This window comes from Anomalospiza imberbis, chromosome 5 (genome assembly GCF_031753505.1).
Source record: "Anomalospiza imberbis isolate Cuckoo-Finch-1a 21T00152 chromosome 5, ASM3175350v1, whole genome shotgun sequence".
In the NCBI taxonomy this organism is placed as follows: domain Eukaryota; kingdom Metazoa; phylum Chordata; class Aves; order Passeriformes; family Viduidae; genus Anomalospiza; species Anomalospiza imberbis.
In genome coordinates this window covers 15,553,814-15,581,563 of record NC_089685.1, presented here as the reverse complement: position 1 = coordinate 15,581,563, position 27,750 = coordinate 15,553,814, and the positions used below count along the sequence as shown (strand labels likewise).

The following is a 27,750-nucleotide window of genomic DNA, read 5'->3' as shown; positions in this document are numbered from 1 at the left end:
TCACAAACTGTGTTTCTTGTAGAATACATACAATTTAAAAGCTATGATAATCACTTGCATGGGTTATTGCTAGAGGTAACAGAACTAATCTACTACATGGCTTGTCTATATTGAGAGAATTTTCTACAAAAAGGATCACAGACATTCTGTTAACAGGCTTTAGTTAACAGGCTCAAATATGACATCCAGCATGGTGTAGATGACAAATACTGCAGAAATGCTAATGTCTTATTTTGGACAAATTTATGACAAGAAGTCTTTGTTAAAGCCTAAGTAAGACATTCCCACTGTCTTTCTGTATACAAACACCTTCTTTGGAGACTTTTGCTGCCCAGATCATCCCTTCATCCAAATACACAGAGATGTATGACCAGCTAAAACAATGAGTAAATGTTCATCTTCTAAACTTTACAAAACTAAGAAGTATCTAAAAAGTCACTAAACCAATAAATTAATTAAAAGAATAATCCCAAGAGTATGGCAGCTCTATTACAGGAAACATTACCTAGAGATTAAGGTAATCAAAGTTAAGTGACACTAAATTATTATAAAGACTAAAGCTGTTCATTCTTTTCCCCTAAGGATGTATTTTTTGGCTATATGAAAGCATCAGCCAATATAAAACAGTTGTTTCAATATGGAAGCTGGAAGTACAAATCTTTTAGATTTTAAAAACAATCAAAAATGAGGGCTTTAAAAAAAATAAGACTTCAGAACACATTACTCCAAAGGTCCACTTATTACATCTTGTCTCCAATGATAACTGAAAACAAATATCAATGAAAATATATTAAGCACTGGTATTTCTCTATAGCACTTGTCAGCCTCCATTTATCTGCGGCTAAAGCAGTCTTGAGCAGACCTGGTATTTATGTTCCTAAAGTCACATCCTTCCACAATATAAATACAAACAAATTTAGAGAAATTCTTAAATTGTGAGGCCCAGAACTGCACACCGTGCTCAAGGTGATGCTACACCAACACTGAACACAGTGGGATAATAAACAGTGGGATAATCAAGTCTATTGACCAGCTGGAGATGCTCTGTTTGATGTACCCAAGACGGGATTTGCCCTCCTGGCCAGGACAAACCAGATCCCTTTCTTCAGGTTGTTCTCCAGCCCCCCCTCTCCCAACCTGTGCTCAGAATTACTTCATAAAGGGTACAGAACTTGTGACTTGTTCTTGTTAAATTTTCAAATATTAAATAAATCATTGATGACTGCCCAATGCTCCAATCTAACAAGATCCCTCTCCGAGGCATCTTGTTCCTCAAGAGTCAACAGTGCCCCCAATATAGTATCATCTGCAGACTTGGTAATGTTGCATTCAACTCCTGCATCCAGATCACTAATAAAAATATTAAATAGAGCTAGCCTTAGATTTGAACATTTAAGGACATCACTGGTGAATGCTCACCTGCCAAATGCAGCCTCACTCACTACAACCCGTTGAGCCCTGTCCTCTGCCACCTCTCCACCCACTGCACCATTACTAGATCACTTAGATTATTAGATTCACGTCAAATGCTGAATTACTATTGTGTGTCTGCCTTTGCTTTAGAAAAAATTAGCTGCAAGTTAAATATACTGAAGTGAGATAATGGCTTAAATTTATTATTTGAATGCCACATTTGGATACCTACATTACAGACTACTATGATTCGATAATCTAGTACATCAAGCAGGATGTAAAAAAAAGGCAGTTTTATTTCTAAGCAAAGTTACTAACTCACAAAATTTTTGTTCTTCACACTGCAGAAACAATTTTCATTTGGTTGTTTGTAGCCATTAAAAGTAAGTAATGCAGAACAATAAATTGTGCCAGTTGTGATATTTCAACTGTGGTAGTTAACGGGCATAATGAATTCCTTGAAAGTTGCTTTCTAGTCTAAACAAGTTGAAAAATGGATTACTAAACTCTGTGCTTTATACCTAATTGATGCAAGACTGGAATAGAAGATGCATTGAATAAAGAAACTAATTCTTCCTACTTTGTAAGTAATTGTAAGCAGAAGCTAATTTGCTGATAAAGGTAATTTGGACTGGCATAATCTAAATCTAAATTTTCCATTTCAATGAAAATAAGTATGTATGCGCAATGAACAAGAAGTTATATAATTACTGTCAGCTTTAGGACGTGAAGTATTTTATAAAAACTACTTCTACTGCAGTTTCTGATAGCATAATTATTTTACAGTTTAAAAAAATAATTCTTTAATCAAAATTCAAAAGAAGTAAAAATTAAATTTAATAAGTTTCCCAATACTTTCAATAAATCTCCACATAAAGTTTGGGTGAAGGAAGTCTTCTGATTAAAGACTAAAATACATTACAAAGATGCATTCCAAAATAGCATACTGTCAAAAATAGTTAACCTGTAGACAAAAACCATTTATAACTATTCATATTTTTAATAAATACACTTATTGGTACATTATTTTGAATGATCACATTTAGCCATCTTAAACAGATGCTTCTCATACAGATGTGTCTATACACATAAAATATTTATTCTTCATGTTCATTGTCATGCTGTTTCACTGAATTCAAAATTAAAATCTGTATGATTACAGAATCATGAACTGAACAGTTAAGGACAGAAACAACCGGTTGAAACAACTTGACCTCTATTCTGAGAGGAAGATGGTGTGAGAATGAGTCCCCAGGCGAGCTTGCAAATAAGCAAAGAAAAACCACAAAATAATGTAAGATTATGCTGCCAAATTACTGTGGCACAGCATGTGTCACCACATCCACCTGTACAACTCAGCATTTCAGAACATTAGCCTTTTGGTGCTCACCTTCACTCCAAGATTCCTATCAATCCTAGCAATAGTTTCTGATGTTTGACCTAGTTTTGAAATTTTGAATATTACTTAAAGTTTATTTTTCAGTCATATTTCATACCCTGAACACTTTATTGTTAACTCTATTTTATCAATATTTTATATAAATTCCATTGTAAATATAAAAAGCATTAGGTGTTCAAAATTATCTGAAATGCAGGTAAGCTAACAGTCTCTCATAAAGAGGCCTTTTAGTTCAACAAAAGGAAGAAAAGTGAGTATTTCTCATGAAAACCCACACAATTTTTCTTTTAAAATTGCAAGAGTAACTGCTCTGATACCAAAGCAAAAGGAAATTAAAATAATGAGGCAATCTTTGCCATGGGAGCTTATCGGCATTGCCCTTTGCACGCACAATGATTTTCTGCATTGATCCTTAACATACAAAAACATGCTATAGAAATATGCTAGCACTCCTGTCTTCCATGGAATCATATAACCATTTAGGCTGAAAAAGACCTGTAAGGATCTTGATCCTAAACCATTAACCTAACACTGCAAAGCCCACCAATAAACCATGTCCCTAAGGGCCCCATCTACACATCTTTTAAATACATCCAGAGATGGTGACTCAAACACTTCCCTGGGAAACCTGTTCCAGTCCTTGATAATTCTTCTGGTGAAGAAATGTTTCCTGACATCCAATCTAAACCTCTCCTGCCACAACTTCCTCTCGTCATTTTCTCCTGTCCTGTCATTTGTTATTTGGGAGAACTGACCAACCCCCACCTGGCCACAGCCTCCTTTCAGGCAGTTGTAGGCCACAATAAGGTCTTCCCTGACCCTCTTTTCCAGGCTGAATACCCCCAGCTCCCTTAGCTGCCCCTCATCAGACTTCTGCTCCAGAGCCTTCCCCAGCTCCATTGCCCTTCTCTGGACACACTCCAGCACCTCAATGTCCTTTTTGTTGAGAGGGGTCCAGAACTGAACACAGGATTTCAGGTGTGGCCTCACCAGTGTTGAGAACAGGGATAATCAGTGCCCTGGTCCTGTTGGCCGTGCTGTTTCTGAAACAAGCCAGGATTACACTGGCCTTCTTGGCCGCCTGGGCACACACTGACTGATGTTCATCCAGCTGTTGACCAGCACCCCCAGGCCCTTTTCTGCAAGGCAGCTTTCCAGCCAATCTGCCCAGCCTGTAGTGCTGCAGCGGGGTGTTGTGACCGAAGAGCAGGACCTTGCATTTGGCCTTGTTGAACCTCACACAACTGGCCTTAACCCATTGATCCAGCCTGTCCAGACCCCTCTCCAGAATCTTCCTACCCTCCAGCAGATCAACACTCCCACCTGACTTGGTGCAAACTGACTGAGGGTGCACCCCATCCCTATCTTATAATTCCCACATACAGAACCTTGCAGTCCAAAAGAAAGGACCTTGTCACCAGTCAATGACTGCTTTCTTTTTTAGTACTCTATTTGTTGAAATCTAATTTTTAATCTTAATTGTCTCTCTTGAATAACTTCTACATTGTTCAAAGCCAGGATATTTATGGGATACAAAGGTAAGAGTTTGGAGTAAAATCTCAACACCAGATGTTGCCAGATGCAGAGGCATAAAAGGGCTTACAACCCCCAATATGAAATTCTGAACAAAAGTAATTCTGTCAAGACCACAGCTTAGCAATGAGTTATTTGTAGTTATATATATAAACTTCTATTGATATACATTAATTACAAAAGAAGTTCCTGATGACTGAAGAAGACATTCTAAAGATCATAAATGTGCACCTCAAGACAAGATCTCACCATGATACATAGTTCTACTTCAAGTAATAGCAGAGATCCTAGTCAAATATTTACATGCTGATTATATCTTGTTCCAGACTTAGTCTATTTTTTATAACTGGTTAAAATTGTCCACTGTAAAAAATTACAACAAAAAAATTTTAAAAATACACTGAAAAGTCCTAAAAATTAAAATATGACTGACAGAAACACAGAAGTATTGCCAATTACATTCTCCTTATGACCTACAACTTAAAGATAATGGTCCATTTAAATTTAGCTCACTAAGCGTATAGCTCATAGCCAGGACTGAGAAGCATCTTCATCATAACAAAATATATGGTTCATATGCTAATACTGAAAAGCCCAAGACACTGTTAACAAAGCAAAAGAATACTAGAGGAGGGAAGACCTGGTTGCCTCATGGAATCAAATAAAAGTAACAATTCTGTGGTATTTAACACCAAAAGGAGGAAAATAGGAAAAACATTTAGTAGTAATCAAGAAAGATCTACTCTTCTAGCTAAAAGTTAAGAAAAACTCCATGTTTCCAGGTGGACCTCAATATTCTGAGTGCCACAAACAACAGGGAAAAACATATGCTTGATGAGACACTTCTAGGTACCTTCACTGGACTTCTCTAGCCTGTTCTAAATCATAATTGTGTGCATTCATAAAAGTGTTTATGCCTGACACTTTTTAGATTCCCCATCATATGAAACATCCTTTTTCTTCCCTTTTTTCTTTTTTTTTTTTAATTTGCCATGAAAATGGTAAGGTTTGGCAATTTAAAAATTAAAGTGCTTACAAGCACTCAGGAATTTACAAATTATTTTACAGTCAGTCTCAACTCTTGCTAAGGTCTCTGAACTCTGCAATAGCATACAAATATAATCTCCACAGTAAAACATAAAAATATTATTTTAAATATATATCAATTAATTATAATGCCCAGTGAACAGCACTTACAAGTGGATTAAAATATAATACAGTAATTACAACCATAAAATCAGATATAAAATAACTACTAGTGAGCTAAATAAAATAGCTTTATTAAAATGAGAAAGAGCTTTGGAGTGCAAATTAATTAAAACAATTATGAAATGCTTACAAGATTTTCCATCACTTCAGCACCAAACTGACATGGAAAGATGGACCAAGAAACAAGGTCTTTATTAATCACTCATTCTCAACAACAGCAGTAAGGTCTAAAAATTCTATGTCCATTTCCAATTCAAAATGCTTTCACATGGCTGAGAACACCAGTTTTGCAACTCTTTTGCAAATGCAAGCAATTAGAGCTCTTTTTTCCAGATACTTCAACACAATCCTAATTCAAAGTTATTGGTGTCTGTAAAATGTTTTACAATATAATTAAACATGAACATAATTTTACACATATAATTATGCATTCTTCAACCATCAACCAAAAAATCATTAGCATGATTGAATACATAACAAAGATAGATCAAATGTCATCTATTACCACAGTTTCATTATCAGTTCATTGTATGAACACCCAAGATTCAAATTAAAAACCAAATTAATTAATCTATATCTAGCACATATATTGAACAGATAACTTGTTCTGTGAGTTCTGATTAAACAACAGTAAAAGGATTAAGAAGAAAATGTATTAGTTTTGGTTGATATTTTGTGTTTCTAAGAGTCAGATTTTCCTAAAGAAAAAAGCAAAACTATTTTCTCTGCAGTTTAAAAAGTTCAATCAGCAGAGAAACTGAATATCCTTCGGAAACTGTGGAAGCATTAAAACTACTCATGAGGTATCTCTAAGTACTTTTTGGCTTAACTCGTCGTATGAAATTAAGTTCTGAGCAGAATTGTGGAATGTTTGTGTTTGGAGCATTGGACAGGTCTATGGGAATAGGGACCTTTATCTCCTGGGATAAGGATCTGCTGAGTGTAAACATCCACACAAGACTCAAAGAAGAAACTGTAAGAATCCCAAGTGAAGTCTGGACATTTAAAACTTTGGCAGCCCATTAAAAACACACAGCTCTAAAATAAACTAAGACCTTAGAAAGGATAATCCTACAAGCACTAATCCTATTCTAATGAAGGATGTTTTATAAACTTCCCCAATTATATAAGAAAATATATTATAAATAAATATTAAGAGATTTAGCCACCAAACTTTTAGACATTTCTACAGCATATATTACAAAACATGAGAAGTACACAGAATGGTACAATTAAAGAAGCCTTTCCACTGTGGTTAAACAAAAATGCATATAAAATGAAAAAGTTTTAACTGACTACATTTCATGAAGAACTTGATCTGCACATATTTACACATAACTATTTACAAGAGACTTATATTTTAAAAATTTATGTGAATAGCAAAACTATGTAAAATATGAATTTAATGCCACAACATGAAAGTATTTTATTATAAGTCCTTAGTTCTGGCATCATCTACAGAACTTCAGATAATGGGCCAACCAAGATATTTGTAACCCAAGAGAGAAATCAGTAAAGAAAGTATGATTAGTGGAGTCAAGTTTAATTTGCTCAGAACATTAAGAGAAGAGGCATTATCTAGTTTATCTGTCATTTGGTGTGAATGAAAACACATATAAAATATGGCAGCAATAAGAAAAATAGGACTTGTAAGATTTATAATAGAAGATGGTTTTAAAGGGTGAAACAGCAATTTAACTGCACATAGCAATAACTAACAGTATTTCCTCAAACAATACTATTTAGTATTTATTAAAAGTCATTCTTTTAAGCAATCCAAATATAACAACTTAAATTTTGCACTAAAAACACCTCTTAAATTTTTTTAATTTTTTTACAACAATAAAATGCAAAAAAACTTAGAAATTGCCCCGATGAAAACATCATATGTAGGAATAGCTGTGGTAACTCTCCAAAACAGATGATCAGAAGATGCATTCATAGTGGAAACAGCAGAAATTCTGAAATTTTACTGAACTTTTGAAAAATGTAGCTGAATTCCAGAGAAGTGGAATTCATCCTTATGAGAAAATTTAAATGCAGCGCTCTTTCTATGTTCCTAGGTATTTTTCCATTACTTCCATTTTCAAGAGAAGGGGGAAAGTATATACAGCAACAGAAAGAGCTTTTTTGACTATTATTTTTAATCATTTTCTGCATTTTTCCATCTCTTGTTACTAAAATTCAAGGGAAAGTTCTACGAAACAATTGGTGATTTTCAGTGAAACAATGTGAAACAGTAATAACAGAGAATCTCTTTATCTACAAAAAAAAAAATCTGTGCAGAACACAAATGCAAAACCTGGGTTGAGTTGTTCTAGAAAAGATGAAGAAAAAATAAATATTTATACTGTTGTCAATACTGGCTTTATAAATTTCTATAATAGTAATAAGAAGCCAACATATATAAAAATACATTTAACATTATAATAGGCTACTATTTTTTTTCCCTAGAACTGCCTCATTGCAAATTTGGAGAGAATGCTACATGAATGCTACATCTTTTATCAATGTTTATGGAATCCCCAGACTGCTTTTATCTAAAAATACTCAGCCTTCTCCAAATGGCTACCTCAAACTCTCATGTACCAGCTGTCTTACAGTAAATTGAAAGAGTTGAGGCTCTTCCAAGCATGTCACCAGCCAAGTGCTAAGCACCTGTAAATTCTGGAAACACAAATCCTGAATTAATTTGGGCATTCCTATACCATGTCTCTTTGATTTCAACCCTAAATGAAGTAAAAGTGGAAGACAGTGTGCCACGTGAGTAAGACATTTTACAAACCATGAGAAATGGTTCATGATTTAGAGCAGAGAAGCTCTACTGGCATTAGAGGAAACAGAAAAGATAATCATTTATAAGAGACTCCTTGTGTTATTGAGCTATCTATTGATCCTCCCTCTCAATTTTTTTGTATAATTCCGAGAAAAATCTGAATGATGATGACAAGTAGACTAATGAGATTGAATAATGTTTAATCTTCAAACTGCATCTCATCTACAACAACATTCCATTAACAGACCAAAAAATTCCATTAAACACAATTTATCAAAATTATTTTCTGGAGTTTAAGCAGAACGAGATTATGATTAAATTACGGGAGTATTTTGGCTGTTTGAAGTCTTCTGCAATATTCTGGAGTGTACACACAAGGACAGTTACTTTGAGGGAGTTGTGATCCATAAGGCTGGGTTAATGCAGGTTGCTTGAATCACTAACATAATGCACTAGCACTCTCCAAAGCACAAGCATCACCTTTCATACACTGGTAATCCATTACTGTTAGCAAATAAGCAGTACAGGCTTCATCCACTCAAACAGCTACTTCCCACATCAGATTTGCTTCACTGTGCAGTTACCCAGCATCAAGAAATAATGTGACACAGTACCAACAGGAATATTATTTTCTTGCACAGTAACCTTAATGAGCACCTAGGGTAAGTACAGCAAATATAGATTATGAGGGGCTTTTTTAAAAAGCAACATCACTGAATTTATATCAGCCATACATTTCCCTTTAACTGAAGTATAGCAGACCCAGAATAAAAAGACAAAAGCAAAAAGGAAATTAAGAATAAACCACAATATTCAATCATACTATGCATGATTCCACCAAAAACCCAATAAATACAGGATCCCTTAGCTGAGGCATCCAAAAGGTTATGACTGCAGCACACAACCACCATCATCTAATTAACAACTCAAACTTTGTTTTAATCTTAGACATATTTTGGTGTGCTTTTCTTGCAAAAGAAAGTAACTGAGTGGACAGTCTTCTAGACAAAAAGACACAGCCCGAAGTATAATGAAAATTGTGTGTCTTTACTAAGCAAAACATTTAACTGGAACCCTGTATTATATAGGTTGTGATCAGCAATACAAAGTCCAATTGACAACTTATTACTAATGATATCCCTCCAGAGTCAGCACCGCGGACAATATCTTTGCTAAAGAGTAATGATAGCATAGAATAAATTCTGTGTTTGCAAATGATACCAGATTAGGAAGAGCGCTTGACACACTGAAAGTGAGGACTACTATTTAAGCAACATTGGCAATCTAAAGGAATGGCTAAGAGAAATCTCCTGCAGTTCAGGGAGAGGCAAGTGTCCTCTCTTTGGGATGGAAAAGTCTCATTCAACAAGCACTGACTGGGCACAGCTTGATGGAAAGCTGCTCTGCCAAGAAGGACATGGGGATCCTGATGGACAACAGGCTGTACCAAAGTTAAGAATGTCCTTGCAGCAAGAAAGGCCAAACATTTGTTAGGCTTTCTAAGCAAGAAAGATGCCGACAGATCAGAGGAAGTGATTCTTCCTCTGTATCCCCCACTTGGGAAAACATGTCTGCAGCATTACCTCCAATGCTGTGACACTGGCACACATGAGCAAGCCCAGTGGGGAACAGAGGAAGCTGAAGCACTTCACACATGAAAGGAGGCTGATAGAACTGGGTTTGCTCAGCCTTAAAAAGAAGTCTATGAATAGCTGCAACCACCTGAACATGGAGCCAAATTCTTCTCAGAGGTATACTGAGATAAAATAAAAAGTGGTGGACATAAGCTCCATTTTAAAATATAATTATTTATATTAAAAAAAATTACGGTGGAAGTAGTCAAATTTCCCAAACAGTCCTACCCAAAGAAGCTGCAGCATCTCCATCCCTGGAATCACTCAAAACTCAACAGGGATGTGCTGCCTCAACATCTCTTCACACTCAGAATCCATCCACACAAGCATCCACAAGCTGAAGGAGCAAATAAAGGACTTAAAGGTGGAAAAATACCCAGATTGGATCAACGAACTTTTTGGACAGTGGGGTTTCACAGGATGGGTTGCATCTTTAGTCAAAGGAATTTTTTTGATTGTAATAATTGTTTTTATCATGTTAGTCATGTTTCCCTGTCTAGTTAAGTGTATGCAGAAGTCCACTGGGGAGGTCTTCTTAGTAAGAAAAAAAGGGGGAGTCGTAGCATCCCATGAACTCTCCTGCCTCGGTCAATTCCCAAGTCCTCGGCCCTGACAACAGCAGTATCTACTCACCATAGAGTCAGTCCTCCTGGGGGGAAAAGCAGACTCCCATTTGGACTTCTGTGTCACAACTTCCCCTGGCTTCTCCTTTCCCTGTCCTCTCACTGGATTGGTATCCCTGGTGGCTAACCCCCTTTCCCTGGAGACCAAACCCCTCTGCCCAGCCCTTAGCTCCACCCCCACCCCTTCCCCTTCTTAAGATGCCTCCTCCACATGGTGAGCCTCTTTTACTTTGCCGGGTTCCTTTCAGCCACATGTGATATCCTTTGCTGGACTAGAACCCTGCAAAAAGAGCTTTTCTTGCCTCTGTTGCTGAGCCAGCTGCGGTGAGTGTTGAGTGAGGGTCTCACTGCATTGACTGAAGGTTAACTCAACTTGCTTTTCTACAGGAGAGGTTTGTGGGGGACAGATTATAGGCAGCAGCAACCACTACTCCAACATTTTTAAGACTCCACACAGCCTGCTCTAAAATGGCCCTGTCCCATTAGATAGAGTCATCGAGGCAAGTGCATAGGCTTGGAACACTGACTTTCAGAGGCCCCATATAACCTATTTTACTAGCAGACACTCACAATGTCTACTGAAAACTACAAAAAATTTATAAAGATCTCACAGCTTTATTTAAAATTAGATAAAAAACAGGAACCCACACTTTACTTTCAGTTGCAAAGGATGATCAAAGCACAGTATAAGATGACACAACTATTTCTTACAACTGATTTATTTTTTTCAAGTGTGAAGCTTTAAAAATAATACTTCCTAAACCTAATAATTGAGAGTAATTATTTAACTATATCCATAAAGCACTGAAGGTACAAATAAGACTTCAGCATTTCTTTTTTCCTTAAACTAAACAATAATATATTGTATTATAGTTAATATTTTTATTCAATCGAACAACAAAGTTGACTATCAGAATGCTATTTCTAATTTTATAAACTTGGTTAAACAATCTGTTTATATAAATGTTCATTGACCAAGTTAAGGAAGTCTACTTATAGGAATTTTATTTATACACTTCATTTAAAATATAATCATTTGCTTCTCAAATGTAAACATCAATTGATGAAAGACTAAAATTGCATATAAAAAAAATCACATTATGAGAAGTTAGATTATTTTTAAGTAACAAAATATACTGATTTAACTATATTTTTATATAAACATTTAACTACCTAATATACAGAAATCTGCCCTTATAATTTTCATATTCACTGGCATTTTAAAAAAATCTATCTACAACAAAATTTTTTACATACATTTAAGCTTATAGTGTAATTTTACACAAACATTTTTCTCTTGCCTTTGGTTTTTGATCATTAAAAATACCTTAATATCCTAGAAAAGCACAAAGACCATTATCAAATATTAAGGATGTACATACAAGCAGGCAAAATCTCCCATGACAAGCATGGGCACAAAAAAAATTCACAATATATGTAACAAAACCAGCAAATTAATGTTTCCAATAAGATTATCACATATAAAGCTACACAAGAAATATTTTTTCTAAGTCATCACTGACATGCTAGTGCTGCAAATATATGCCCGGTTCTGCTTGGCAACATTTTGTTAATACTCTGTTCATTAATTTAACAAACTATCAAGAGATTATGTTTAGAATGGGCATGCATTATCTCTTGCATTTCATTTAATTAAACTCTGTTCTAGCTATATGACAGTCAGCATTTCATGAAAGGAATTACTTTAAGGATGAAGGTAAAATATTTCAAAGTGCACAGCTAAAACATGAAAGAATAATCTAAAACTACCCCTGCACATACTGTAATTTATCTATAAAATTAAAGATGTTATTTCCAGAGCTCATAATTAATTGGATTCCACAGAGAAATTATGCAGGCATTCCAGATAGCAAAATGATACACAAAGGCACAAAACGTAGTACCAAGGGACAACCATAAACAACCACTGTGACTTGACTGCATTACAACAACCATTGAGGCTTAATGTGAAATGAATACTGGCTGCCTTTTGTATGTGGTCATTACTCTGCTGCAAAGAAATTGCCATTGAATTTTTATTATATTGCCTTAATAAAAAGTAATGAAAGAAGCTCATGCTCTAGTGGCTTTCTTTTAAAAGATACACGACAGTGATCTGCAAAGGCCAGCGTGCCACAAACCAGTGATGACACCTCACCTGAGGAAGGCCACGTTACTGCACCACTACAGGGGACTGCAGTGATGTTAGCTTTTCTTGCAAACATTTTAACTAAACACTTTCAGTGTATCATCAGTTAGAAATCAGTTTGCCTTTGAGACTTACCATCAATCCGACTAACAAGTTCTTCCAACATCTTCACTTTCTTCTGGATTCCTGGCTGTGCAAACGTGTAGTTATCCTAAAGAGGAGACCACAAACAAGTATTAGTTGCAGGAAAGCAAAAAAGGTTTCTTTCAGATACTTTTCTAAATCCATGTATTTTTCTCTTGTTTTTTTATGGTGTTTCTGGTTTATGACTACATTTCCTAGATCTGCTTCTACAGTAAAATGGTAAATCATCACACTGTACAGTTCTCTAAGTCCTCACCTCTAACGGTATATTCTGTATAGCTACTCCTGCATCAATTGCTCTCTACTTGCTAATCTAGTAAAGTTACTTTATTGCAGAAATCCAAATGGCTTTAAAAGGCCCTCATCTTACCTGCCAAAATGTGCCATGCTAGAGATTTTTAAGGTAATCTTTTTTCTTGGAAATTTACAATTCCACAAATAATGTAGGAAATATGAAAATTTAGCCTGTAATCAGAGGCAGGGAAAGAATTTGATCTTTTGAAGTACAGAGTAATAACTTCAAGCAGCATAAGAAATCAAAAGTCTGTTTTAATGTACTCATAACTGTTCTGAACCCAAGATTACAGTTAATATCATGAATCAAAATCTAACACACAAGCAATGTAGCTAAAAGGGCATTATATTTGCATATATTTCTTTCAATGAATTAACTCTAAATGGATTTTTAATTTGTGGATTGCAGCTCTATAATATGGACTTGAGTTTGAAATAATGAGAGCAAGAAAGATATCTCTGCTTGAAACACAAAGTGATCAATTTTTTTAAAATAATGACATAATTTAAATACACAGGAATGTTTCTGAATATTTAATTGACAATCCCCCCATTCAGCTCATTTTGTTAGTTGTCTTCCTGTGGTTCTTGAGAGATTCAAGAAAAGAAAATTATACATACATATTTTAAAAGGAAGATGCTATGTGGAAGTTTTTTTTGTGTAACCACCACACACACAGAAAATCAGAGTAAAGGATGGGTTTTTTTGCATCAACTGCTATTGTCTGAGAAATTCCTTTATGAACTGGAGCTAAGTATTCCCAAAATATTAATTTTTCTTGACTTTATTTCAACTTGATCTTAGAGTAAAAGAGATGATTATCAGTTTATTTTTATGCATCCTGATGTTCTTCTATCAAAAACCAAAAAAAGGCTTATTGATTCTCTTGACTTCATTTACATGGAGTTTTTTTTTAGGTTTTATTTAACTTATGAAACTGAACTGCAATTCTGCAATTTAATCTTCAAATTCTGTAAAACTGCTATAAAGTGTCAAGCCTAAAAGTTCACAAGGCAAAATGATATACTAATAATTCTGTAAATTAAAGTACTTCAGCCAACAAACTATTTACAGTATCAAAAAGTATCTACTGAATGCTCTGATCACTTGTAACTGACCACAGCAGTAGCTACTTTAAAAATGATAGCAAAATTTTCTACTAGTTTAGCAGTAGCCCTTTCACTGTAATTAATATTAGAACTCAGTGTATAAACTAAAACAGTATGGATGAGGGAGCAAAATAATTCCCTGAATTTTTTAATTTTCCACAATCACCAAGTAAAATAGGCAACAATTTCAGCTTGTTGACATTATTTCACAAACAGAACATGAGCATCCTTTTTAATGCAATAAAGCCCAAAACGGAAAGAATGGAAAGACTTATACAGAATTCAGGCCTGTTATAGTCCCATTTTAGGAAGAAAGAAACTATCCCATGCACTGGCACACTGCCTTTTACACAAGTCTGACACACACCCATATATGTCATGGATAATATTCAGGGCACAGCATCTTTAGGAAATCATAATCACTTTCTTTACAGAATATACTCTAACAATAAAAATTGTTTGCGCTTTTTTTTTTGTCCCAAAATGTTTATATACTGTTCTCTTTATTTATTTAAACAAAGTTAACTGGTGTTTCTAGTAGTACTGCACTCAAAGTATAGCAACATGGTATTTAATTATTGCCTCTGTAACAGATCCTCCGTAAAAGAATGTTCCTGTATGTAATACTGAAAGTCAAGACAGAGTTAAAACACTGGTGCTTCGATCATTAGTCTCTCCCCAGGTAGTGCAACTCTTGACTGTGATCTATGAATCTGAAACTGCTTTCTTTCTCAAAGCCTAATTTACTCCATACAAACCTGGAAATGCAACCCAAAACTGGCATCTTGATTTGAAAACAGGTAAATTTGCTTTTCACTACATTTGATATTTTTCCTGTTTATTTTTCTCTTCATTACTTCAGCTGCAAATGAACACTGCTGGGGGTCACTCTTCTACTTGTGCTGACTCATCTAAACTGGAAAGATCTTTATTGGATTCCCCAGTACTCTCTTCTAATTAAACTGTGTTGTACATATGCCCTCTTATGACACATGTAGTTGACTTCCTGGCGTTTGTGAAACTGTGAGAAAGACTTTGTAAATATAAAAGGTATTCTGCTTTTCCCACTATTCTTTGCGGGGAGCGGTGGTCTCCAGGACGGTTTGGATGGAGATCTCTGAAGTCGGGTTGATATATGCTGTTTATTAGAAAGGGCGTGGGTGCAAGGGCCCTGCTTGGAGCTGCCAGGCGCAACTCGTGGCAGGCCCAGGGGGAGAGAGAGAGAGAGGGAGCAAGGGTTCCACATAAGGGTCCCAGGGGAAGGTCCAAGAGAGGGGGGGGGAACAGGAGCCAAGAGAGGAAGGTCTAAGAGAGAGAGGGGGAGGAGAACAGGGACCAAGAGAGGAAGGTCCAAGAGAGAGGGGAAGAGAACAGGAACCAAGAGAGAGTCCGGTCCCTCGGGCACACCTTATCAGGGGGCTTCAAGGTGGGCTGGAACAGGACTTGGGCCAATGGGGTCACAGATATCTGATACTTCAGGGGAGGGTTACAGGTGTGGGATGAACCATACATTGGGGGTGAGACAGAGCATTCCATTTGACCTTTGGACCTATCTGCAGGTAAAGGGCATTGTTTAATCAGAAAGGGGGATTGCTTTCAGCCTGGCTATACTATTGTTTTCTAGTTATTCAGTAGTCAAGGTTTGCTATTTCAAATCTAGTTCTCATCTCAATGTCTGTATTTTCCAAATCTTTTGCCAGGCAATCATATTTATAAGGTTTTCCTATTTCATCTTCCCCAACAATTCTTACTCCTTTTGTGCTTACAGCTGAAGGAAAAATGGTAAAACAGAAAAGAAAAAACATGCCAAACTCAAAAAATTCATGAGCAAAGACAATTATTTTCTCAATTACTTATGACTATTTCAGAGATTGCCTTTTGCTCATTATTGATGGTCAAAGTTTCAAATGAGAAAATATAAAAAAAAAAAAATCAGGATGAAAACTAGGAGTTCACATAAAATATCTCTTATTTCCGAACACTGTTCTTGACAGTAAGCATTCACATATGACAAAGTATGTATGTACACCAGAACCTCTGATAAGCATAAAAATTCATGCACTGCTGTGCAATGAATATCTAAATTCCTTGCTGTTCTACTCAAATAGGTTCCAACACACTTTCAGTGAACTATGTTAACCTACTTCACAGCTGAATGGTCATAATATCGAGTTCAGACTGACACATAATTAGTTTCACCTTACAATACAGAAGGTTAGGACTTTATAATGTCACAAGAGATGAAAACTTGCATCAGCTTCAAATCTTTGTGTTAGTAGTCCGTACTGATTCTGTAGAAACTGGTATAACACCCTACTTCCCTGCACCTACAACTAGGTCTGGATTTCTCAAAACCTTGTTGTTATAATTTAAAATAAAATACTAAATTTATAAACTTCACGGAACATTTTAAAAACTATTACTCAATTCCATACTTTTTTAAGGGTAGAGAAATTTTAAATGGAAGAAACTTGGAAAAATGCTCATAACAAATTTAACTGGGACTGTCGTCCCAGAGAGGGTGAGAGAGAGATTTCATAGGCACTAGCTGAAGAAAATCTCCCATCTTTTTCTCTTAATACATGATGATAGGATAATTTTAAAAGAAGAAGCAGCAAGCTGAAGAGGAATGGAAAACAATCTTTCATGACATCATGAAGAAGAAATAGAGCCAGCCAAACTGAAAGAAAAACACTGTCAGTAATCTGACATAACAACTGCAGCCAAGCAGAGCCCTCATCTTTTCAGGTCATACACACTGTTCACCAACAATGTACTGAAGAAAGTATCAGAAACATTTCTAGAAGCAAATGCAAAGTTCTGACACAAAGTGTTCCTGTGTTGTTTGCTCATGTTTTATCAATGAGATCAGAGCTTTTAAATATAGAGGATACACTAGGCAATCCATATAAATCATACAGACACACAGACTTGTATGTCTGTTTTCTCTACTGATGCATATTTAAGAATTGCTATGCATCAATTTAGTATGTTCAAATATAGTATCACATGAACAAATGACAACTGAAAGAAAAAGGTTTTCTCGTCCTCGTTATGTCACAAAGAGATCTCCAGAATTCTTCTTTTTTCCTCGTTTAAGTACTTCATTCACATATTTCTGAATACTCTAAAAGCAAACTCCTATTAAAAATCTTGGTTCACCTTGCTCAGAAAATTATGTAAAAAGATAGGGGCAGGAGGGAGGGACATGACACCAGATAATGATAGCCACGACGTATATTAACACTATCAATGGAAGCATACTTCACCCAAAATGTTTCTTGAAAATAGAGATTATAATTTAAATTCACTCCTGAATACAGCTCAGGATAGAGTGCGCATGCACAAGAACACACAAATGTGCTAAACTATGCTGTTAGCACAGCCCATAGCATGTTACATCATTACTCCAAGACACTTCCCTTAGAAGAAAAGGTCTGTCAATCATTACAACTATTAAGCCTGACTTTTCAAAATGAAAAATTTTCTAAGTAGTAGGCAAAATATTTACAAAGCATTGCAGCCCAAATTTTTTTATGTGCAAAATGGTATCTTACTTATTCCTACATAACAGGACAAAAAAACCCCAACAGTTTATTAAAATGTAGGTACTGAGTCTCATTTTAGAGTAGCATCCATAAAGTCAGAACCAAAGATCCAACCTTCTACTGGTCTGTGTAGTCAAACCTCAGTTTTACCCAAGTGGATATATTATAAATTACAGAAACTGTTAAAGTAGCAATGACAAAAGTGCTCAGGGTCTATTTTTGGATTACAGCATAGGCCAGGCAAGAGTTCAAGTCTAGATAAGAGCTAGAAATCATAAATATAAACATGTACAATTCCAAAAGCTGATGCTGCAAATTTTAGGTAGAGGATAAAATATTTTTATGCTGAAGTATACTGATAGCACAGTACATTTCATCTACTGATTACAAATAGATTTGTTGTCTTCCTGAAAATTTTACTCCCAGTGACAGGCTGGAAAACTGCATTATTATGCAGAAACTTGTGCAGGAGTTCAATGAAAAGGTACAAAGAAAGCTATATTTGACCTATTTTTCCTCTAACATAAAACAGGAAGGTCCTCTGAAGAATTTTCAGAAGAGCTATTTCTGCACATTCTTCTCAACAACTGAAATGCATGTTCATGTTATTTATCAGATCCACCTGTCCAAGCACCCCGCTCCCATCCATCCATCCATCCATCCATCCATCCATCCATCCATCCATCCTTTCCTTCTTCCTTCCATCCATCCATCCATCTGGAAGTAACAACTTTCATAACCCAGGAGTGAGAAAGAACTCTGCAGAATTCCATTTGAAGGTCATAAATCTTGCTATTTTATCAGACATAGAAATAGCTAATATGTACCTCAGCACACTCTAGTCCCTGGATATGAATTATCTCACTTTTGTTCTAAAAATTACCAGGCCCTGATAAATGATTATATTAATATTTTAGTGCTATTTTTAATACATCTGGTTAGATCCTTATGCAATGCATGTATTTCCCCTTTGGTTATTTTATTACCAGTATACTCAAACTTAAAATTAAAAGTTATACTCTATTTTATACATGAACATTACATTTGCAGGTGGCACAGATCAATGTGAACTTTTTACTTGAATGTTAATGAGACACTACTGAGGAAAGTGTTATAAAGGATAATTTAGTCATAAAAAAAAAGTTAATAATCTGGATATATGGGAATGTCTACTTAATTACATGGAAAAAATACTCATGGGATAATTCCAGTTTTCCCATATGAACAGCCACACATGAAAATACAAAAATGTTCATGCATCATCTACAGTTTAGAAGTGTTGTAAAGACAACCAGCTTTATCACACACATGGAAGATATATTTGCATATGGCCACACACAGCCTCAGAACCAGGTGTTCATAAATCAGCATAAATCAGCACATCTTGCAAGAATACGGGCTGGAGACGAGTTCTGTGGCAAAGGACCTGAAATCTCAGCGGACAGAAAGCTCAGACTGAGTCACTGGTGAGCCCCAGCAGTAAATCCAGCCAGCAGACTCCTGGCCCATGGAGGGAAGTGATTGGCTGCCCAAAGCCAAATCACCTGGAACAAGATGCTCAAAGCCATGTGGACTCTGGGTTTGAACTTCCAGAATGAGGATTCTACAACCTCTCTGACCAAACAGTTCCAGAGTTCAATCTTTACTATGTAGATTTTCTTTCAAATGTTTAAAAATAATTTCTTGTATTTCAAGACCATATCTAAAACACCACATCCAGTTTTAAGGACCCTGATACAAGAAAAAGGTAATAAACTTCAGAATAAACTGAAGCAAGAGCAAAAGGCCACCAAGATACTCAGAGATATGGAGCACATGCTCTTGGAGAGGCTGGGGAAACTGGGCTTGTTCAGCCTGAAGACAGCTCCAGAAGCACCTAATCACCGCCTAATAAAACCCAAGTTATATAGATGACAAACCTCCATTTTCAATAGTGGTCCCAGTGGGAACATAAGAGACAAGCAGCATAAACAAAAAATGTTCCATCTGCTTACTGGGGAGAACCTTCAAATAAAAGATGTGGAAGCACTGTAATAAGTTAGCTCCCAGAGACTGTTAAGTCTCTGTCCTTGGAGGGTTCAAGACCCAACTGGACAAAGCCCTGAGAAACTCAATCTGACCTCAGAGCTGGCCCTACATTGCACAGAATTATCGTATGTTCTTATGATTTCAGAAGATCTCATTTTTTCTCCTGAAATAAATAAGAAGCAATTGCAGTGGGGCATGGTCTTTCTGGGACAAAAACTAAAGAAAAAATTCAGAGCAGACTCAAGAAGCACTGAAAAGGAAAACCATTACATACATCATCATCCAAAACAGACTGCTATAAGACAGCTACAGATTTCAAGATTAAATGATATTTTAGAGAAATAACCTTATATTTAAAAACTCCTAGTATTTGCTAGATCAATTTTTAAAATTTTAATCAAACTGTGATATGACACATGGCGCAGTCACTTAGAAGCCTAAACTTAGAGACAACCAACAGAGAAAGAAGATGCAAAGTAATCTAAGAACAAAAACTAGATTAAATTATTATGCAAGATTAAACATTACTGGAAAAGTTCTGCAAACTCTCTAGCTGGAGCCAAAAACATACTTGCATAGGAACCTCCAGATGACAAAAAACAGGACACAGGAATCTACTAAAATGACAGATGATTTGACCAAGGTTTTATTTCTTCTCTCAGCTGAGAACTGTATGCATGTCAGGAAGTGACTGTCCTGCTGCCCAATGCCAGCTCCTGTTCTTTATAGCACAGGTCTCTGTAGTTTAAAGATGCATTCTTATATTAAAAATACAGAGTCACATTAAATACATAAGGGAGGGAGGTAAGATGAGTGAGGAATGAAGAAATAATAGCTACTATGTGTGGCAAAACTCCAGCAAGAAATGTATATGTATTAATAACACCTTTGTCAATTCTAGAATCAAGAAAATGCGACCATCTGGATGGATTGGAAAAATAAATGAGTTTTCTGTTAAGAATAATAAAGGGGTACAAATACAATCATACAATCATCCTTCCATTACACCCTACTGCACTGAAAAGACAAAACACTCAAAAAAATGTACCTAGCTCATACTAGTCAAAAATTTCACAAGATGACCCTAACAGTTATCAAAGTGCACTCTTTAAACTTATCAGTACTGGTAGGGCAACATGAAATGGAAACTTATATTGACAAATTAATGGAAACACTCTGCAGAGATTCTTTGATTGCAGTTATCATGTCATATATCCCTGTACAGTTTATTCAGACATCTCAGACAAAACCATCACATACATCATATAGGAGTCTTCTATGCCATATTTTCAGAGAGAAATGATTATGCAGCCAGAATGCAAGTCAGCCAGAACTATAGCATCACACAATGAATCCACCGGGAATCTTAAAAATTCATCTAGCCCAAACCTCCTGCTGTGGGCAGGGACAGCTTCAGCTCGATCAGGCTGTTTAAAGCCACATCAGTCTTGACCTTGAACACTTTCAGGAAGAGAACTTCCACAACTTCTTTGGGCTCTCTCATCATAGAAAATGTACTCCTTATGCCCAATCTAAATCTACTCTGTTTGAAATATTGCCCTTTGTCCTATCACTACAGGCCCTGGCAAAAAGTCTCTCTCCAGCTTTCTTAAAAGCCCCCTTTAAGTACTGAAATGTCACAGTAACATCTCCCTAGAGCCGTCTCTTCTCCAGGCTGAACAAACTCAATATTCTCAGCCCTTCCTCATGGGTGAGATGCTGCAGCCCTCTGATCACCTTCATGGCCCTCCTCTGGACCCACTCCAACAGGTCCATGTCTGCCCTGTGCTGGGGATCCCTGAAATGGCTGCAGCACTCCAGGTGGGGGTCTCACAAAAACATGATAGAGGGGCAAAATCCCATTCCTCATCTTGCTGCCCACCTGCCTTGCATGCAGCCCAGGACACAGCTGGCTTTCTGGGCTGCCAGTGCGCATTGCCAGACACATCCACCAGTATCCCGAGTCCTTCTCTACAGGGTTAGCGTTTTCCAACCAACTCAACCTGCAACTAACTACATGACTGTTTTATCTGTTAAGTACAGTGGTATCATCACAGAAAGAAAATAAAACAGGAGAATGGGAGAAGAAAAACAAGAAACCCTCTTACTTCAGAAGCACTGCAGTTGCACTGAATTAACTGTAACATCATTAGTCACACCACTAGCATAATCTTTCAAGCCTTCTTTTGATGGATGAGTGCATCCTTGAATACATCCAACACTATTCCATTTATATAACATCTTAAATTTTCATCGATGCAGTTTAATTCCATTGTAATTGGTTTCCATATTCTGCTTCTTAGTACCTGATAGTTTTGTATGAAATCAGAATTTTAAGGAGAAATTGCCTAATCTGTGAACTTCCTTTCCTAGAAAAAAATAAAGCAACAGGCTAGTGACAATGATGTTTCAGAAGCAGGTAAAATAAATGGAGGAGTTGGCATTTCTTTACCTGGCCTTCTTCCTTTCCAGTAGATTTCAAGCTCTCACTTTTTTTTTATAACTTTTCACATATTTTTGCTATGTGGTCAAATGTTTTAAAATTTAGGAGGTCTGAGACAATGAAATAAGCAAACCAGCATTTGTTCCAGGAACTGACGTGAGAAAACAACTGTGCATTTCAAAAATGCTACTCAAAACACTGAGCTATTTGACCTTTAACCTGAAGAAATACACTTAAAACACCTTCAAATAAGTTAAAGCCTTTTGTTGCTGACTCAATCCTACAACCATTTTGTCATAAATGAACTCCATTACAAGTTTCAATTCACAATGTGCCTTAGCCAATGAAACATTGATATTAAAATATGTCATAGGAAAGAATGCTCTTAGAAGATTAGATACTTTTAATCTTCATAAACTTTTAAGCCCATGAACCTTTGCAAAAAAATCTACCATTATTAGACTCCAACTTGCTGCATGTAACAGAAAATTGTGCCTTCATTTAAAGCTTTTCCACACAGAAAAAATTCAAACTCTCAGTGAAGTAGCATAAGTATCAAGTTTTAAATGGGTATTTAAAAAATATTAAGATAATTTCAAGAACTATTAAGACAGCAATCACTTATAGGTTGCTATATTAACAACTCAAAAATTAATAAATAAGCCAGGTTTTTACCACCTCAGTGAGATTCTGAGTAACTATTCTTCATGCATGGTAACAGATTTGCAAAACATGCATCTAGAACTGAAAGGTTCTGTTCTGCTCTAGAACATCACACACAATGAAACATGCAGACGTTTTGATGGAGAAGAGTTGCACGGGGTTTTTTTCCTTTTCCTTTCTTTCCTTTCCATGCCAAACGTGCAGTGGAGTTCTCCAGTGGGAAAACCAACTTCTCCCCTGTTTTTCATAGATGTACTCTTTTTCAGCTTTAAAGTAGTTCAAAGTCATGACATTAATCAGTTAACTCCACTACTTACAGACAGGAAAAATCAAATTACCTGAATGCCATCAAGCAACTTGCTCATGCACCAGTAACTGTCAGCTTCTATGTTCTGCAGTACTTCTTCAGGCAGACTGGAAACATCAAAATTTTCCACTTCTTCTTCTTCTGTTTCAGGAAAAGAGAGAGAAAGACAAGTCAATGAAGTGCACAGAATAAATAAAGCAAGAATGAGGAAAATAATTGAAAACAAAGACAGCCACCACTTATCTTCTAGTCAGAAACCAATGCACATTTATTTTAACAAGGCCTAAATGAATCATTTATTGCTTAACTGTGTCATCTAATGGTTTTAAATGTTAATGAACACTTAATTTCCTGCAGACTGTGAAAATCTCAAATCATGCCTGGTTAACCAAAATTAATACATAATAAATCACTTTATTCTAAACATTTCACACCTGAAAGAGAATCAGAAGCACTTTGAGAGCCCTCAAGCTATATATGAACAATCCCTGAAGAAGATATGTTTTCACCTTGCACAGAATGTGCAAATATGTTGCCAGTCTTCACAGAAGAAAAAGCCCTGAAAAATACTTTTCAGAAAACCACTGAACTTTATTTAGAAAAGCAGACTACAGCTTGAATTTAGAAAAGAAAAAACTTTCCAAGTAGAAAAGAAAATTAATGATGTTTCCACTACAGCAGGAAGAAAAACTTTGGTACATCTTACACATATTAACTCACAAAAAAGTCTTACAGTTATACAGTTTATTATATTTTCATACACCAGTGTCCCAGTGGTAAAAAAAAAATCTAGTTAATATTTTTAACTTTCATTTTAATATTTCAAATGGCAAAAAAAGAAGCAACCCATTCTCACTCTGCCTCACTATGTCTACAGAAAAAAACAGTAAACGTACTAGAGTTTCTTGTATTTATATAAAACACAAACATATAGTGAAGTGTCTTCCCTTTGAATTAAGTCTTCAGACCCTCCTCCACCAAACATTTGCTTGTAGAATGAGATTACAGCGACTTTGACAATGTGCTCCTTTGCAAATTTTCTGCCTTGGAGCACCTTTTCTTTTCATGACACTGGTATCATATTTCCGAAAGAAAAGGTAGCTATAAACTATGGCACAAACACACGTGGGTATGAAAAGAAAACAAATGAAAAGGACTTTTTATGTTCTCTTTCTCATCTTTCTTATCTTACCTCATTTTTGTCTCTCTCTTTCAAAATCTACCATTTCACACTATATTCTCACATCAGGTTTTAAACCAACAAAAAAAGCTGAATATCCATATAAACATCAAAGGTGGGCATCTTCACCCCCCTTCACAGCCAACAAAGAAGACCACAAAGTGACTGACTTGTTCTAAACTAGAAGGATAAATAAATCAGATTAATCATAATTTTAAAAAATCCTGCTTCTCAGTATTAGCTATAATTTGCTCTTAAAAGGATTGCCTCAGAATGCAGACGTTTAAACTGTGGAAGTCTAAATTAAGCTGAAATAAAGCTTTAAACACCCACCAAATGACCTGCTTCCTGTGACTGAACTACCTGCAAGCTGTAAGAAAACCAGGGCAGACTGTAGGTAGCCTAATGATGCAACTTGGACAGCAACAACATTCCAGCATTAATATTTTGGAAAAACTAGATTCTAATTGTTCTAATAGAGATGGATTATCAAATTAGAATGACCAATTTTTATTCCCCCCAGAAAATACACTATAGCTTTTAAGAAATATCTTTCAATGGTTCCAATTACTGTTCATCAGAGGTATGTTCCCCAAGCACAGAGGAAGCCAGGACAGGCCTTTCTGAAAAGAACAAAGATTTGACACAAATTTACTACTCTAAGTAAAATTATCATTATTCCACAGGGAACAACAACAGATACAGACAGCTTTTAGAAGAAAGAATTGGCAGTCCCCAATTATAATGTCATAGAACCACATGCTCAGCCATTACAGACATAAAAACAGCAGTTTTATTAAGTACTTGTCCAGCTGTCTTGTTTTGTCTCCTCTGAAGATCTATCCAAGAACATTTTGCTTTTCTGTGGCTTAAAGACGCTGATCTTTAGCATTTCCATAAGCCTCTTAAACACAAAATAATTATTCAAGATCATTTATATGTTCTTTAAATATATAAACTATTTCTAGACCAATTTTCAATCCCATTGTGCTTCCAATGCATCACACTGTCATCTCTTCTTAAATCAGATAATAAAGCTTTGAAATTAAAAAAAAAAATCTAATTAAGTGTTTCAGACAACTCAGTTGTATTTCTATTGTACCCCAGAAGTATTTCCCCTGTATAAAGCAACTAAGACAAACTTTGGCTTAAAATTCTGCAACCAAGTATTTTAAAAAATAAATATAATTACTTGGAGCTATAATACAATACAGTTTCATGAAATCAGCTAAGATATATATTTTTGGATATGTTACGTTAACTGGCACTTTTTGATTTAACTGTGGTCTATGATGAACAAGGAGCAACACTGTGGAAGTACCCAAGAACTCTTCTAATAAAGATGGCAGAGCATCACAAAAGCAACGTCTCAAACAAGCAAGTGCTCAGTGATGTCAATGGTTTCTGCTGCACCAGTCCACCTTACCTTGCTACACTTTACTGAGGAAGTTCAAAACTGACACTGAATATCCAAAGGACCCTTTTCCAAAGTATAAATGAAATTTAAAAAGGCCATACCTTTTGACACACACCAATTAAGGAACATTTAATTGGCAGAATGCTATGCAAAATCATAATCCACATATTTAGTATTCATTCATTTATTTGGGTATGCACACAGTGCAAAATGTTGTTTTTTCCTGCAGTTTTAAGGGGAAAAGCAGACAAGTTCCATGTTGCTCTTTTTTTTTTTTTCCTTTTTCATATTTGGATGAAGAAATAAACACACTAAAAAGGTTTTGAAAGAAAGACCACAAGGGATTTCAGAAAAAACAGAAGCAAAAATAACAAAATAACCATCCCAAAAGTCCATAACGTATTATTTGTGCTCGAGAACTTAATTGCAATTTCTGGTTTTAAATAACTTTAAATTTATTTTCAATTAATGAAATCTGAATGAACAGTAACATAAAGACTGAATAAAAGAATGTGGACAGAAATAGCAGGCCAGTGTGTGCAATGTCTGGGGGAGAAAAGATCACTGCCTAAGACTTCCCAATTATGAAGTCTTACAGAAACATTTCTCTTCTTCTTCAGTTTCCTGTGGAGATCTTTATCATGTTATCTATACAACTGCAAAAGATAGGAAAATGGTTGCCTGGAGGAGAACTGTTGTAGCATGGAGTCTGTGACATGCTGATCTGAATACATGCATTGCTGTAAGCATGGTATTAGCTCTTCTTACTCCCAGGGTATGCTTCTAAAACTTCCCACCATGCAAAAAGACTCACTTTTTCTAAACAGTTCTAACTGGATCCACTCACAAAGGCAGAGACATAAGGATAAAATCAAAATTTTAAAAAATACTGCTTACAGCTACTTGCAGATTAGTTTCCCAATGACAGCAGAAAGTAAACATGCTAAACAGCTTGCATCCATTAAAAGTAGGTTTTAATTCAATTTAATTGAATTAAACAGGTTAGGCTCAATTTAATTGAGCCTAATGAATGATTTTGATTGAAGTTGTTCAGAATGCTAAAATTAAGTTCTCAACCAATCTTTGTCTTTTAGCTGTAATAGACTCCTTTTAACAGTGCTGGAATTTTACCTTTTCAGTACAGATCTGGGTAAAAACACATGCAACCAACAAAAAGGTTTGCATTCAGAACTTCTCTAAACCTGCTACCAACACCAAAACTCAGTCTTTATAAAGTGTGAAAAAAAAGAATGTAACAATAGTTTTCAGACTCCATTACACCAAGCAAGTTCCTACAAAAGATATCTCCCTTAAATAAAGCACACATTGTCTCAAAGGATTTTTTTAATGAAACACACATTTAATTGTGTTACTAATGTTTTAACTGTAGCTTTTTATCTTGAAATCGTTTCTCAACACTCAGAATAAGCAAAACTCAGATGAATCCACTGGAGTGCAAGGAAGGGGATGAAATGGATGGCAGGGTAAAAAAATACCTAGTGCTGAAGCCCAAAACAGACTGCAATATCACCAATAAATTATGATTGCTCTTTACATACACGCTATGTACAAAACAATACATTAAAACATTAGATCAGTGAATGAGCTGAGCATTTTAAAATTGGAGACTTTCTTAGCACTATTTTGTGTAAATGTAGAAAAAGCATTACCATATACCTGAAGTCCAAATTGTGTATTTCTTGCAGGAGTGCAAGGAAACCATTCTGACCACAGATGCACAGGTGCTTTTCTGTATAAAGCTTACTGTGCTGCAATCTACTTCAGATGTTACATCTTCAGGCAGACCTAATATAAAGGTTACCACCCAAGTATGCAAAGTACAAAAAAAATCAAACACACATGATTGCATGCGGAGGTGC

The 27,750-nt window shown here is 35.8% G+C and overlaps 1 protein-coding gene across 1 annotated transcript in view; it reads right to left on the bottom strand.

Moving 5' to 3' along the window:
* Window positions 1–27,750, bottom strand: part of TBC1D22A (TBC1 domain family member 22A) — a 136,447-nt gene that overhangs the window by 63,794 nt on the left and 44,903 nt on the right. The window contains exons 9-10 of the mRNA XM_068189759.1: window positions 23,305–23,414; window positions 12,872–12,947 (exon numbers count right to left, since the gene is read on the bottom strand). Coding sequence (XP_068045860.1) covers window positions 12,872–12,947; window positions 23,305–23,414 — 186 coding nt within the window. The remainder of the gene's footprint in view (window positions 1–12,871; window positions 12,948–23,304; window positions 23,415–27,750) is intronic.